This window comes from Pan troglodytes, chromosome 15 (assembly GCF_028858775.2).
Source record: "Pan troglodytes isolate AG18354 chromosome 15, NHGRI_mPanTro3-v2.0_pri, whole genome shotgun sequence".
NCBI lineage: Eukaryota > Metazoa > Chordata > Mammalia > Primates > Hominidae > Pan > Pan troglodytes.
Window position 1 is genome coordinate 17,882,056 of NC_072413.2, and position 12,722 is coordinate 17,894,777.

The 12,722-nt window shown below is 47.2% G+C and overlaps 1 protein-coding gene across 1 annotated transcript; it reads left to right on the forward strand.

Moving 5' to 3' along the window:
• The first annotated feature begins 5,612 nt into the window (after positions 1-5,612).
• LOC112205376 (uncharacterized protein C2orf27A) lies at positions 5,613-8,993 on the forward strand. The gene is made up of 4 exons (XM_024348686.3): positions 5,613-5,741; positions 6,333-6,458; positions 7,985-8,132; positions 8,207-8,993. The coding sequence occupies exons 1-4, from the start codon at positions 5,613-5,615 to the stop codon at positions 8,893-8,895; spliced, it is 1,092 nt and encodes a 363-aa protein (XP_024204454.3). The 3' UTR covers positions 8,896-8,993.
• The last annotated feature ends 3,729 nt before the right edge of the window (positions 8,994-12,722 follow it).

Genomic DNA, 12,722 nt, shown 5'->3' on the forward strand with positions numbered 1-12,722 from the left:
TATAATGTCCTCTAAATTCATCCGCGTTTTTGCAAATGACAGAATTTCATTCATTTATAAAGATAAGTAGTATTTTTGTATGCATCCTACATATACTTTTAATTTTCCACAGCTTTATTGAGATAGAATTCATACATTATGTAATTCACTCATTTAAAGTACAATCTTCAAATTCTTTTAGGATATTAACTGGGTGGACAAATAATCTTCATAAGATAATTTTAGAACATTTTAATGCTCCTTAAAAGAGACTTGCACCCATTAGCAATCTTTCCCTATTTTTTCCAGCCTTTTTAAAACCCCTCCTAGTCTAGGTGACCACTCATCTAATTTCTGACTATGAATTTGCCTATTCTGGACATTTCACATAAATGGAATCATAATAACACATAGTCATTTCTTACTCACTTCTTTCGCTTAACATATTTTTAATGTTCATCCATTTTGGAGCATGCATTAACACTTTTTTCCCTTTTGTTAACAAATAAGATTCTATTTTATAGACACACCACATTTTATTCATCCACTCCTCAGTTGATGAACATTTCTGTTCTTTTCTACTTTTTGTTGCTATAAACATTTGTGTACTACTTTTTGTGTAGCATTTTTCTTTTCTTTTTGGTAAATACATAGGAGTGGAATTGCTGGGTCATATGATAACTCTATGTTTAACCATTTGAAGAACTGCCAGACTGTTTTACATTTTAAGATCTCACCAGTGGTGTAGAAGGGTTCCAATTTTTCCACATATTTTTATCCATTCTTCAGTTGATAAGCACTTAGGTTGTTTCTAATTCACGGCTATTATGAATATTGCTGCAATGAACATGAAATTGCAGATGTCTCTTTTTGACATATTGATTGAAATTCCTTTGGACACATATCCAGAAGTGGGATTGATGGATCATAGGGTAAATATATTTATAATTTCTTGAGAAAGCTTCGTACTGTTTTCCAAGGTGGCTGTACTAATTTCCATTCCTACCAACAGTGTACAGGGTTTCTTTTTCTCCACATCCTCACCAACACTTATCTTCCATCTTTTTTTATTATAGCCCTAGTAAAATGTGTGAGGTGATATCTCATTGTGGCTTTGATTTGCACTTCTCTGATAATTAGGAATGTTTATGATTTTTTCATGTACCTGGTTGGCCTTTTGTATGACGTAGGAAATGTCTATTCTGATTCTTTGCTTATTTTTTAATAAGCATATTTTTTTCTTATTTTTGAGTAGGTTGAGTTGCTTATATATTACTATATGAGCCCCTTATCTGATGTATGGTTTAAAAATATTATCCCATTTGTGGGTTCTCTTAATTCTATCATTGCTTCTTTTCCTGTGGAAAAGCTTTTAAGTTTTATGCAGTCTCATTTGTGTGTTTTTGCTTTTGTTGCCTTTTGGAATAATCTACAGAAAATCATAGCTCAGGCCAATGTCATACAGTCTCCTTCTATATTTCCTTGTAGTAGTTTTACATTTAAACTTTAATTTTGATTTGATGCTTGTATAAAGAGCAAAATAAAAGTCAAATTTTATTCTTCTGTATGTGGATAGTCAGTTTTTTCTACACCATTTATTGAAAATAATTTTCTTTCTTCACTGTGTATTTTTAGTTATTTTATCAAAAAATCAATTGACCACAGACACACGGATTTATTTACAGGTTCTATATCCCTTTGTACTGTTTTACGTGTCTGTTTTTATGCCATTGCTATGCTGTTTTAATTCCTATAGCTTTGTAATATAGTTTGGAGTCAGGTAGTCTGATGCCTCCAGCTTTGTTCTTTTTGTTCAAGATTGCTTTGGTTGGTCCAGGTCTTTTGTGGTTCCATACAAATCTTAGCAGTAATTTTTCTATTTCTGTGAAGAATGACATTGGAATTTGATAGTGGTTGCATTTAATCTGTAGATTGCTTTGGGTAGCATTGACACTTTTACAATACTAATTTTTGAATCCATCAATAAAGGATGTTTCTCCATTTATTTATGCCATTTTAATTTTTTCATCAATGTGCTATAGTTTTCAGTATGTAAATCTTTTGTGTTTTTGATTTACTCCTGTCTTTTATATATTTATATATGTTTTGATTCTATTATAAATTGAATTGCCTTTAATTTATTTTTCAGGTAATAGTTTGTCATTAGTTAATAGAGACAATAATGATATTTGTATGTTGATTTTGTAACTATTAACTTTATTGAATTTCTTCATCAGCTATAACCATTTATTTTGGTGGAATCTTTAAGATTTTCTCTATCTTAAGATTATATTTTCAAAAAACAGAAACAATCTTACCTCTTCCTTCCCTATGTGGATTTCTTTTACGTCTTTGTCTTGTGTAATTGTTCTGGCTAGGCAATTACACATAATGTTTTCATCATTTGTAATTTTACATCACATCCATCTATTGTGGCACATTGATTGCTACTTTTCAAGTTGTAAACCTGGATATTTATCACTACTCTTCCTCCAGTACAGGAGTCCATGGCGTGGTGTGGGCCCTACTGTGCCACAGTCCAGGGCACGGCTGGGCGGAGGTTCTCTTGTGCAAGAGTCCGTGGCTCTGCGGAGCAAGAGTTCTCCAGTGCCTTAGTCCAGGGTTAGTCAGGGGTGGGGCTCCTTCAGTAGCTTAGTCCAGTGCACCGCCCTGCGAGGGTCCTCCTGAGCAGGAGTACACGATGCGGCGGGGTCCTACTGTGCCTTAGCCCAGGAAGCGGGCGGCTGGGTCCTCTGGTGCCATAGTCCAGGCTGCCAGGAGCTGGGTCCTCTGGTGCCATAGCTCAGGCCGGCGGGAGCTGGGTCCTCTGGTGCCGTAGTCCAGGGTGCAGCAGAACAGGAATCCTGCGGAGCAGTAGTCCAGGGCGCGCTGGGGCGTGGATCCTCAGGTGCCACAGTCCAGAGCGCGACAGGGCAGGATTCCTGCCTTGCTATATCCAGGGTGCAGCAGGGCGGGGGTTCTCTTCTGCAGGAGTCCAGGACGTGGCAGAACGGGAGTCCTCCGTGTAGGGGTCCTCCGGTGCTGCAGTCCAGAGCACAGTGAGGCTGGGTCCTCCCATGCCATAATGTAGGGCATGGCGGGACAGGGATCCTGCCCTGTGATAGTCCAGTGCCTGAGTCCGCAGTAAGGCAGTGGTCCTCCAATGCTGGAGTTCACGGCGTGGTGGGGTCACGGTCCTTCAGTGTCTTAGTCCATGGGTACCAGGGCGGGGGTCCACAGTTGCCATAGTGAGGACCTGGGAGGAGTGTGGTTCCTGCCTCGCTGTAGTCCGGGGAGCAGGGGTCAGGGGTCCTCTCTTGTCAGAGTCTCTGGCGCGGGGTGGGGGTGAGGTGGGGGTTTTCCTATGCGATAGCCCACGGGGCGGTGAGGCCAGGTCCTCGCTTGCCTTTGTCGTGGGCGCAGGGGGGCGAGGGTCTTCGGTGGTGGAGTCCTCGGAGCGGCAGGGCAGGGGTCCTCCAGTGCCATATTCCAGGGTGCGGCGGAGTGGGGGACCTGTCCTGCAGTACTCCAGGGCATGCGGGAGTGGTGGTCTTCCTGTGCCATAGTCCAACGCGCGGCGGGGAGGGGGTCACCGCGGCCTGCAGTGCACCACGCACGAGACCCCGGTCCTGCTGTGCCTCACTCCAGTGCGCGGAGGGACGGCAGTCCTTCTGTGCTGTAGTGCAGGACGCGGTGGGGCAGCAGTAACCCAGAGAGCGCCGTGGCAGGGGGTCCTCCAGTGCTGGAATCCAGTTCATGGCGGGTCAGGGGTCTTATCGTTCCGAAGTCGGTGGCAAGGATCCTCCCGTGCCATAGTCTAGGGGGCGACGGGGCAGGGTTCTCTAGTGCAGGTGTCCAGGGTGCGGTGGGGCAGGAGTCGTCTGGTGCAGAAGTCCAGGACGTAATGGAGTGGGAGTACTCCAAAGCCAGAGTCCAGGGCTCTGTGGGGCGGGGTTCCCCCATGCCAGAGTGTAGGGCGCTTTCAGGCGAGGGTCTTGGCGTGCAGTAGTTCAGGGTGCGGTGGGGCAAGGATAGTCCAGATCTCCATGGCGGGGGTTCCTCTGTGCAGGAGCCCAGTGCCCGGCGGATCGGGGTCCCTCCTTGCTGTAGTCCAGGGCACGGCAAGGTGTGGGTCCTCTGGTGCCCTATCCAGGGGGCGGTGGGTCAGAGGTTCTCCCCTGTCTTGGTCTAGGGCCCGGCGGGACTGAGGTTCTGGAGTCCAGGTGGTAGCCCAAGTTGCCTCAGGAACAGGTCCTCTGGATCCACAGTCCAGAGCACAGAGGGGCAGGAATAGCTCAGGGCGAGCCAGGGCCGAGGTCCTCGGGAGCCACAGTCCAGGGTGTGGAGGGGTGGGGGTTCTGCAGTGGCACAGCCCAGGACACAGCGGGGCGGGGCGGGGCGGGGCGGGGATCCTCCGGCACCTTAGTCCAGGGTGGAGCCGGGGAAGAGGTCCTTCAGTAGCATAGTCTAGCCCATGGCGTTGCAGGGTTCCTCCAGTGCCTGAGGCCAGGGCGGGTCGCGGGTCCCACTGTACTCTCGTTCAGGGCGGAGCAGGTCTGAGGTCTTCTGCTTCAGTCTAGGGTGCTGGAGAGTGGGGGTCCTCTGGTGCCAGAGTCCATGGAGCCATGGGTCGGCGTCCTGCCATGTCTTAGCCCAGAACGGGGAGAGGTGGAGATCCTCCTTTGCCCTAGTCCAAGGCATTGTGAGGCCCCGCTCCTGCACAGAGGCGGTCTGTTCCTCTACCGCCGCGGGGAAAAACTGCACCATCTCTGGCAAGCCTAACCCAGCAGCTGTCCTTAAAAGATTCCCAGTTGTGTGTGGTTCGGAGCAGCCCTGAGAAGTGTGCCCTTAGATGGCTTCAAGGGCTCTGGGCAGTGTTTAAGGAATCCAGCTGACCTCAGTTACTCCAAGCCCTTTTCCACTCAGCAGAACTTCTGGCCACCCGGGTCCTCTATCTGTGGAGCCCTTCTATCATCCCAGATCCCCACAGGGTGGACTCCCTCTCATCCTCACAATCTCAGCTCAGGCCTTATTCATCACCGCATTCCTGGCACCAGGCCTGGCCCATGAGAAATGGGTCAGGTTAAGAGCTAAATGTGTTTTCATGGTCACTTGTTTTCTTCAGGCCTCCTTTGTTTGTGCCAACATCTTTGGGTTTCTGGTTAAAGTTTTCAGCAGCTGCATGCAGTGAACATCTGGCCCCAGCTGAACACTAGTCCCCTGGTGAATACCTAAGCCCAAGGTTGAAATCAGGCCCCATGTGAACACTAGACCCCAGATAAACACTTATGCCTTAAGTGGACATCAAGCCTCAGGTGGTTACCTGTTCCCAAGGTGAACATCAGGACCCCGATAGGTACCAGTTATCAAGTGGATTCCTAGGCTCCAGGTGAATATCAAGCCCTAGGTGGATACCAGGCCCCAGGTGGATACCAGGATCCTGGTAGACATCAGGTCCCAAGAGGACCCTAGAACCCAGGAGTACATTAGGCCACATTAACACGAAGGCCTCAGATGAATACCAGGCCAATTGTGGACATCAGGCCTGAGAAGGGTCCTCAGGCTCCAGATGGACATCAGGCGCCAGGTGAACATCCAGCAATCAGATGAACATTAAGCTTCAGGTAGACATCATGCCTCAGGTGAACTCCAGGCCTCAGCTAAACATCAGGCCCCAGGTGGATGCCCAGGTTCCGGGTGCACATCTGGCCACAGTTGGACATTCAACCCTAGGTGACCATCAGGCCACGGGTGAATACACGGTTTCCAGGTGGACATCAGATCAAAGGTGAACATCAGTCCCCCTGTGGACATCAGGCCCAAGGTGGACACTGAACTAGAGGTTTACATCAGGCCACACGTTGACACCTAGTCCCAGGTGGACATCAGACCCCAGGTGGATACCTAAGCTCCCAGTGAATTTGACACCAGGTTGACATTCAGGCCCCCAGTGGTCATCTGGCCTCATGTGAACACTCAGACCCCAGGTGCACATGATGTCTCAACTGGACACCAAACCCCTAGTTTGATACCCAAGGCCCAGGTGGACACCAGGTCCAAGGCTGACACTCAAGCCCTAAATGAATACCAAATTCTAGGTGAATAATTCAACCCAGGTGGTCATTAGGACCCAGCTGGATACCAGTCCCCAGGTTAACACAAGGCCCCTGGTGGGCACCTAGGCACCAGCTGTACATCAGGCCCCATGTAAACACCCAGGTCTCAGGTGAAAACCATGCCACAGATGGACATCAGGCCCTAGGTGGACACGGGGCCACAGGTGGACATCTAGCCCCTGGGCGACATCCAGCCCCAGGTGGACATAAGCAGTTCCATGGATAAACCATTCCCAGGTGGATATCAGGCCTCAAGAGGATAGCAGTCACCAGGTAGCCATCAGGCCTCAGATAGACACCAAGGTCCCAGATGTACAGCAGGCCCCAACTGAACCCCAGACTCATGTGGACATCAGGCCACAGGTAGACACCAAGCCTTAGGTAGATACCTAACTTCAGGTAGACATCAGACCCCAGGTGGACACCCAGTCCCCAGGTGGACAATCAGGCACCAGGCATACATCAGGCCTTAAGTGGACACCCAGGCCCCAAGTTGATATCTGGCTCCCAGGTGATCACCAAGCCCCAGGTAGACACCAGGCCATAGGTGAGCAACAGGATGCAGTAGATCATCAGGCCACAGCTGGATACCAGTCCCCGGTGAACACAAGGCCCCAGTGGAACACAGATCTAAGGCAGACATCAGGCCCCAGGTGGACATACAGGCCTGAGGTGGAATTCACCCTGAGGGGGACATTTGGCCCCAGGTGCGCATCAGGCCTCAGGTGAATAACCAGTCCCCAGGTGGACATTAGCCTGCAGGTCAACCACAGTCCCCAGGTTGATACCTGATCTCCAAGTGGCTACCCAATCTGCAGGGTAAGTAACATGAGGCCCCTGTAGGATCCCAGGCGGCAAGTGGATTCCTAGGCCCCTGGTGAACATCAGGTGCAGGTGTCCAAGCAGGTCCTGGGTGGACATAACTGTGTACAGGTAAGGAGTTGACCTGTGGGGAGGGTGAGCAGTCAGCAGCCCACTGGGGTCCTGAGAAGGTTTTCTGGAAGGAGGAGGCTGAGGGGATGGAAACTTAAAGAAGCGACCTCACTTCCTTGGCAACAGACCCGAACAAAACTTAGAATTCTGGTAACCAGGCCAGGCACGGTGGCTCACACCTGTAATCCCAGCACTTTGGGAGGCTGAGGCAGGAGGATCATGAAATCAGAAGATCGAGACCAGCCTGACCAACATGGCAGAACCACATGTCTACTAAAAATACAAAAAACAAACAAGGTCAGCAAATCGAGACCATCCTGGCTAACACAGTGAAACCCCGTCTCTACTAAAACTACAAAAATTATCCGGGCATAGTGGTGGGTGCCAGTAGTCCCAGCTACTCGGGAGGCTGAGGCAGGAGAATGGCATGAACTCGGGACGCAGAGCTTGCAGTGAGCCAAGATCTCGCCACTGCACTCCATCCAGCCTGGGCGACAGAGCGAGACTCTGTCTCAAAAACAAACAAACAAACAAACAAACACAAAAAAAACTAGCCAGGTGTGGTGGTGCGTGTCTCATGCCTGTAATCCCAGCTACTCAGGAGACAGAGGCAGGAGAAGTGATTGATCCCAGTAGGCGGATGTTGCACTGAGCCGAGATCATGCCACTGCACTCCAGCCTGGCCAACAGAATGAGACTATGTCTCAAAAAAAAAAAAAAAAAAAAAATTCCGATAACCAGGCACCCACATCCCAGAGTTAGCCCCGTAGCCAGCTCACTTGGTGGGAGACACTCAAGAGAGCAAGATGTTCTTGTGCTGCATCCCCACATCTCCAGGCTGTGGCTTCAGGAATGGCAGGAGTGAGAGCCTTTCTTTGCTGATGATGCCCTCGTAGGCTCATCCCTCACCCCAGATGCCTCTGGCCATTTGGCAGAAGCCCCCCCCCCCCCTCCAGGTACCACAGGACAGGAGTCACCAGGTAGACATCAGGCCCCAGATGGAGCTAGCAGGCCAGGCCTCACCAGTGATCCCACCAGGGCCACATCTGCACATTGTCCTTTTCCAGCTGGAGCCTCTGGAGCTCATTGAGACACAGGCACTTGGTGAGGTCACCTGCAGTCCAGAAGTCTTTCCAGGGACAATGTTTTCAGGCTGAAATTCCTTTAAAGTCAGTGAGGTTGTTTTCATGTTGGGAAATTCCAGTGGAAAGTGAGTGGTATTGGTGAGCTCTCTCCTTTTTCAGCTCCTGCTTCAGGTGCAGAAATACAGCTATTTCCAGTGCCAGCTGTTGAGCCAGTGCCAGCACCAGGGGCAGATTCCCCTCCAGGGACAGCGCTGGAGCTAGAGGAAGCTCCAGAGCCCTCCTGCCGCTGCCCTGGGACTGCCCAGGACCAGCCCAGTGAGGAGCTGCCTGACTTCATGGCACCTCCTGTAGAGCCACCGGCCTCAGCCCTGGAGCTGAAAGTGTGGCTGGAGCTAGAGGTGGCAGAGAGGGGTGACCAGCACAGCTCCAGCCAGCAGCTCCCGCACTGCTCCCAGTCCTGGGCACAGTGGAAGCTATGGAGGCAGAGACCAGGGTGTACAACCTGGGCTCCTCTGCCTCACTGGAGAGGGACTCCTCTCATTCAGCAGAGCAGCAGCCCTGCTGCTGAAGGGCCTGCTGCTACTGCTGCTGGGGGTATTTGCATGCCTGCAGGAGGTGCTGGAGAGCAAGAAAAGGAGCCTGTGAGCAGGGGTTCCAGCAGGTCCTCCTGCTCCCAGAGGCGACCTCCTCCTCCAGGCATGGAGGTTTGCCCTCAGCTGGCCATCTGGGCCATTTGCCTCTACTGTGCTGCCCAGGATGGCCTCTTCTTGACAGGCAGATAGGATGGCCTCTTCTTGACAGGTGGAGGGGGCCAGGGGCATCTCCAAAGGAAGCTTTTAAACTCAGCAGCTGCACCCCAGAATCTCCATGCCTGCACTTGCCCAAGGATTTATTCATAGCTTAACTAAGAATTTCAAATTTCTCCCATTAACACTGAAATAAAGTTTGACTTTTTGAAACTTCCATGACTTCTTTCACTTCCTAATATTGTAGATGGTGTTTTTGAGGCGATGTTGAAAACCTCTGATAGTTGCATGTTTTGTTGTGGTTTTTTCTGGGATTAAATTGCCATCTGATCAAGTGATATTGAAAACCCTTCAAGTATGGCTTTTAGAAGACTTTGACCTATTTTTGCTTTTGTTGACTCTCCCTCCAGCTTTGCGGAAAGAGGGATCATGTAGGTTCATTTCTCAGGCAGATCAGTCACCTTTTGCCATCAAAGTTTTAGAATCCATTTCCAAAATTTGGTGTACAAGTTGATATTTTGGTGCTTTTAGTTAATCTGGGGTCAAAACAGAATGCCATAGGTGAGGAAGCTTATAAACGAATTTGTTTCTCTTAGTTCTGGAGATGGCAAAATTCAAGGTCAAGTGGTTAGCAGATTCCAGGTCTGGTGTGGGCTTGCTTTGTGGTTCATAGACAGCCATGTTTCTACCATGTCCTCACATGACAGAAGGGATGAGGGAGCTCTCTATGGTGCCTTCAATAGGGGCTACTAATCCCACTCATGTGGTCCCTACCTTCATGATCTAATCATTCCCCAAGGCCCTACCTCCAAATATCATCACATAGGGAATTAGATTTCAACACTTGAATTTGAGGGGGACAATAACATTTGGTCTATAGCATCAGGTTACCCAGAGCCTTATGCATTCAGAGGAAATCCAAAATCACCTATAAGTATTCACTGCTCCCCTCTGGGCTTAGGGAAATCTTTAATTGCAGCTCTTGATTCAGCTTGGTCCAAACTTAACTTCTACATTTGCCTGCATAACTTGTTCATGGGACAGAGGGAAGTTTAGAGGAAACTGACCATTTGGAGTTTTAGGACAATTGATGGAAGAGGGCTTGGCATCTGCATGAGAAGTGGAGGGAGAATAGAACAAAGGCACAGAAGGAGAGAGCACAATGAGAAAGGGAAAGAGGGACATCTGGACATAAGGGCCAACTGGAGGGCAGGGAAGGTAATTTTCCTTGCATTTTAAACTCAGACCACATATCACATCAGAATCACCTGAGGGAGACTTTTCAATGCATATTCCTGAGTTTCTTCTCTTGGAAATTTTTATTTCTTAAATCTTGAGTTGTGCTGATTTATCCATATTTATCATAAGAATTTTGGATAATTCTTACTTTGGGAGGCCCAGGCAGTGGATCACTTGAGGTCAGGAATTCAAAACCAGCCTGGCCAATATGGTGAAACCTCATCTCTACTAAAAATACAAAAATTAGCCAGGCATGGTGGTGCACGCATGTAGTCCCAGCTACTTGGGAGGCTGAGGCAGGAGAATCACTTGAGTCAGGGAGGCAGAGACGACAGTGAGCTGAAATCATGCCACTGCACTCCAGCCTGGGCAACAGTGAGACTCCATCTCAAAAAAAAAAAAAAAATTGTGGATAATTCTGATGCAGTTAGAAAACAACGCAGAGCTTGACAACCACTGGGTTGGGACGTATATCAAGAAGACATTTGATTATGTAAAATAACTGCAAAGCGAACTGAAGGGGAATTATTTTAAAATGCTTGAATATAATTATATAATTCAACTCTTCCTATGTACATAGTTTGACCACATATTTCATGTCTGCTATACTAAGATTGGAAATGTGTAGAAGTTTTTTTAAAAATCAGGTAGAAGCACAGAAAAAAGGAGTTGAAGAGAAAAGAAAACTAGCTATTGTCTGGTAACAAGAGAAGAGAAGGGAAACGAAGTAGCATATTTTTGTTCATTGTTTGATGGCATCTAAATTATGATCCCAAATATTTTTTTTCTAAGAAATCCAATAATACAAGTATTCAGAGTGGAGTACCAACACATTTACTGGGAAAGAGAAGTGCACTCTGTTTTGCTGCATAATGTTGAGGGAGAAGGAAAGGAAAATTAGTTGAGTAAGCAAGTAAGAGACTGGTCCTCAGGGAAGCTGTCTGCCTGAAAAATCACAACTACTGCACCTACAGATAAGCCCTGAACAGATAAGCATGCAGGGTCCAGCACCGATGCCTTCTGTTCTTTGTGTAATTGGCAAGCTCCCAGGTAAAATTTTCCTCTCTTTTTCAGGCATATACATGGTGGCCTCTGTGGGAACTTGCACAGGGAGGAGGGGGGCTTACCTAAAACAAACCCACAGTTATACAAACAAGAGAAGCCCACTTTGTGCTTGACTAGAGACATGTCCACAGCTGGATATATAAAGGGAATTGTGCAGACAGTTTTATACATAGCTGAGAGGAGTTTCTTATAAAAGTTTTTTGATTCAACTGTAAAAACGGCAATCCACTTGGACGCCCTTGTCTGCTGCAGAGAGCTTCCTCCTCTTGCTTATTAAACTTTCACTCCCACCTCACCCGTGTGTCCCCGTTCCTTAATCATCTTGGTGGTGAGATGAAGAACGCCAGGTGATACCTCACAAGAGAGACTGCTACATTGCGTTGCCTTGGCGAGACTGCAACTTTAAGAAGTGTGACTTTTATTGCTGCTGAATTATTTTATCTCCTACCCAATTGAAAATAAAGGATATAAAGTGCTTAGGTTGAACCCAAAGTCCTCTGCTCTAGGTAACATCTTCAGCAGCCACATTAGTAGAGGGATGGGTGGTAATGGTGGAGTAGATGTCTCTTTGCTTCTGACAGGGTGTCTGCTTATGTGTTAAACAAAATAGTATGGTATATATTTCATTAAGAAATCTGCTAAAAAATGAAGTAAAACAGGTTCATGTTCTTGAGAGGCACAGTATTTGCTATGGCAGCAAGACCAAAAGGCTTAAGTAGCAAAAATGCGCGTAGTAGTTACAAACATTTTCATATAAACAAAACAATGTGAGCATCTGTATATGACAATAACTCACGCAGAAAATATTTTTTAACTGAGACTGAAATCATTTTATACATAACAAATGTTATCACTGTATTCTGAGGTAACATATTGTTTGTATATAGATGTTGTAAATAATAACTTATTTAAGTTATTCATCATTTATACAACAAATAATTCTTTGGAATCTACAAAATGCTGGTTTTGTTCTAGGCACTGAATGTACAAATTGATTTAAAATATGTGTTCTTAGAGTGCGGTAGATTAAAAAATACAAAATAGACTGAACACAGTGGCTCATGCCTGTAGTCCCAGCAGTTTGGGAGGCCGAGGCAGTTGGATCACCTGAGGTCAGGAGTTCGAGACCAGCCTGACCAACATGGTGAAACCCCGTCTCTACTAAAAATACACAATTAGCCGAGGGTGGTGGCACATGCCTGCAGTCCCAGCTACTCAGGAGACAGAGGCAGGACAATCGCTTGAACCCGGGAGGTGGAGGCGGCAGTGGGCCGAGATTCCACCATTGCACTCCAGCCTAGGCAACAAGAGCAAAACTCTGTCTAATATATATACATACATTTTGTATATATACATATATACATATGTGTGTGTATATATATACACATACATGTATGTATGTATATGTATAATATACATATATCTGTCTTATATATACACATATACATATATAATATATATGTATATGTCTATATATACACATATACATATATTATATATGTATATGTGTATATATATATATACACATATATATTAGAAGTTGTACTGCTGAAAACAAG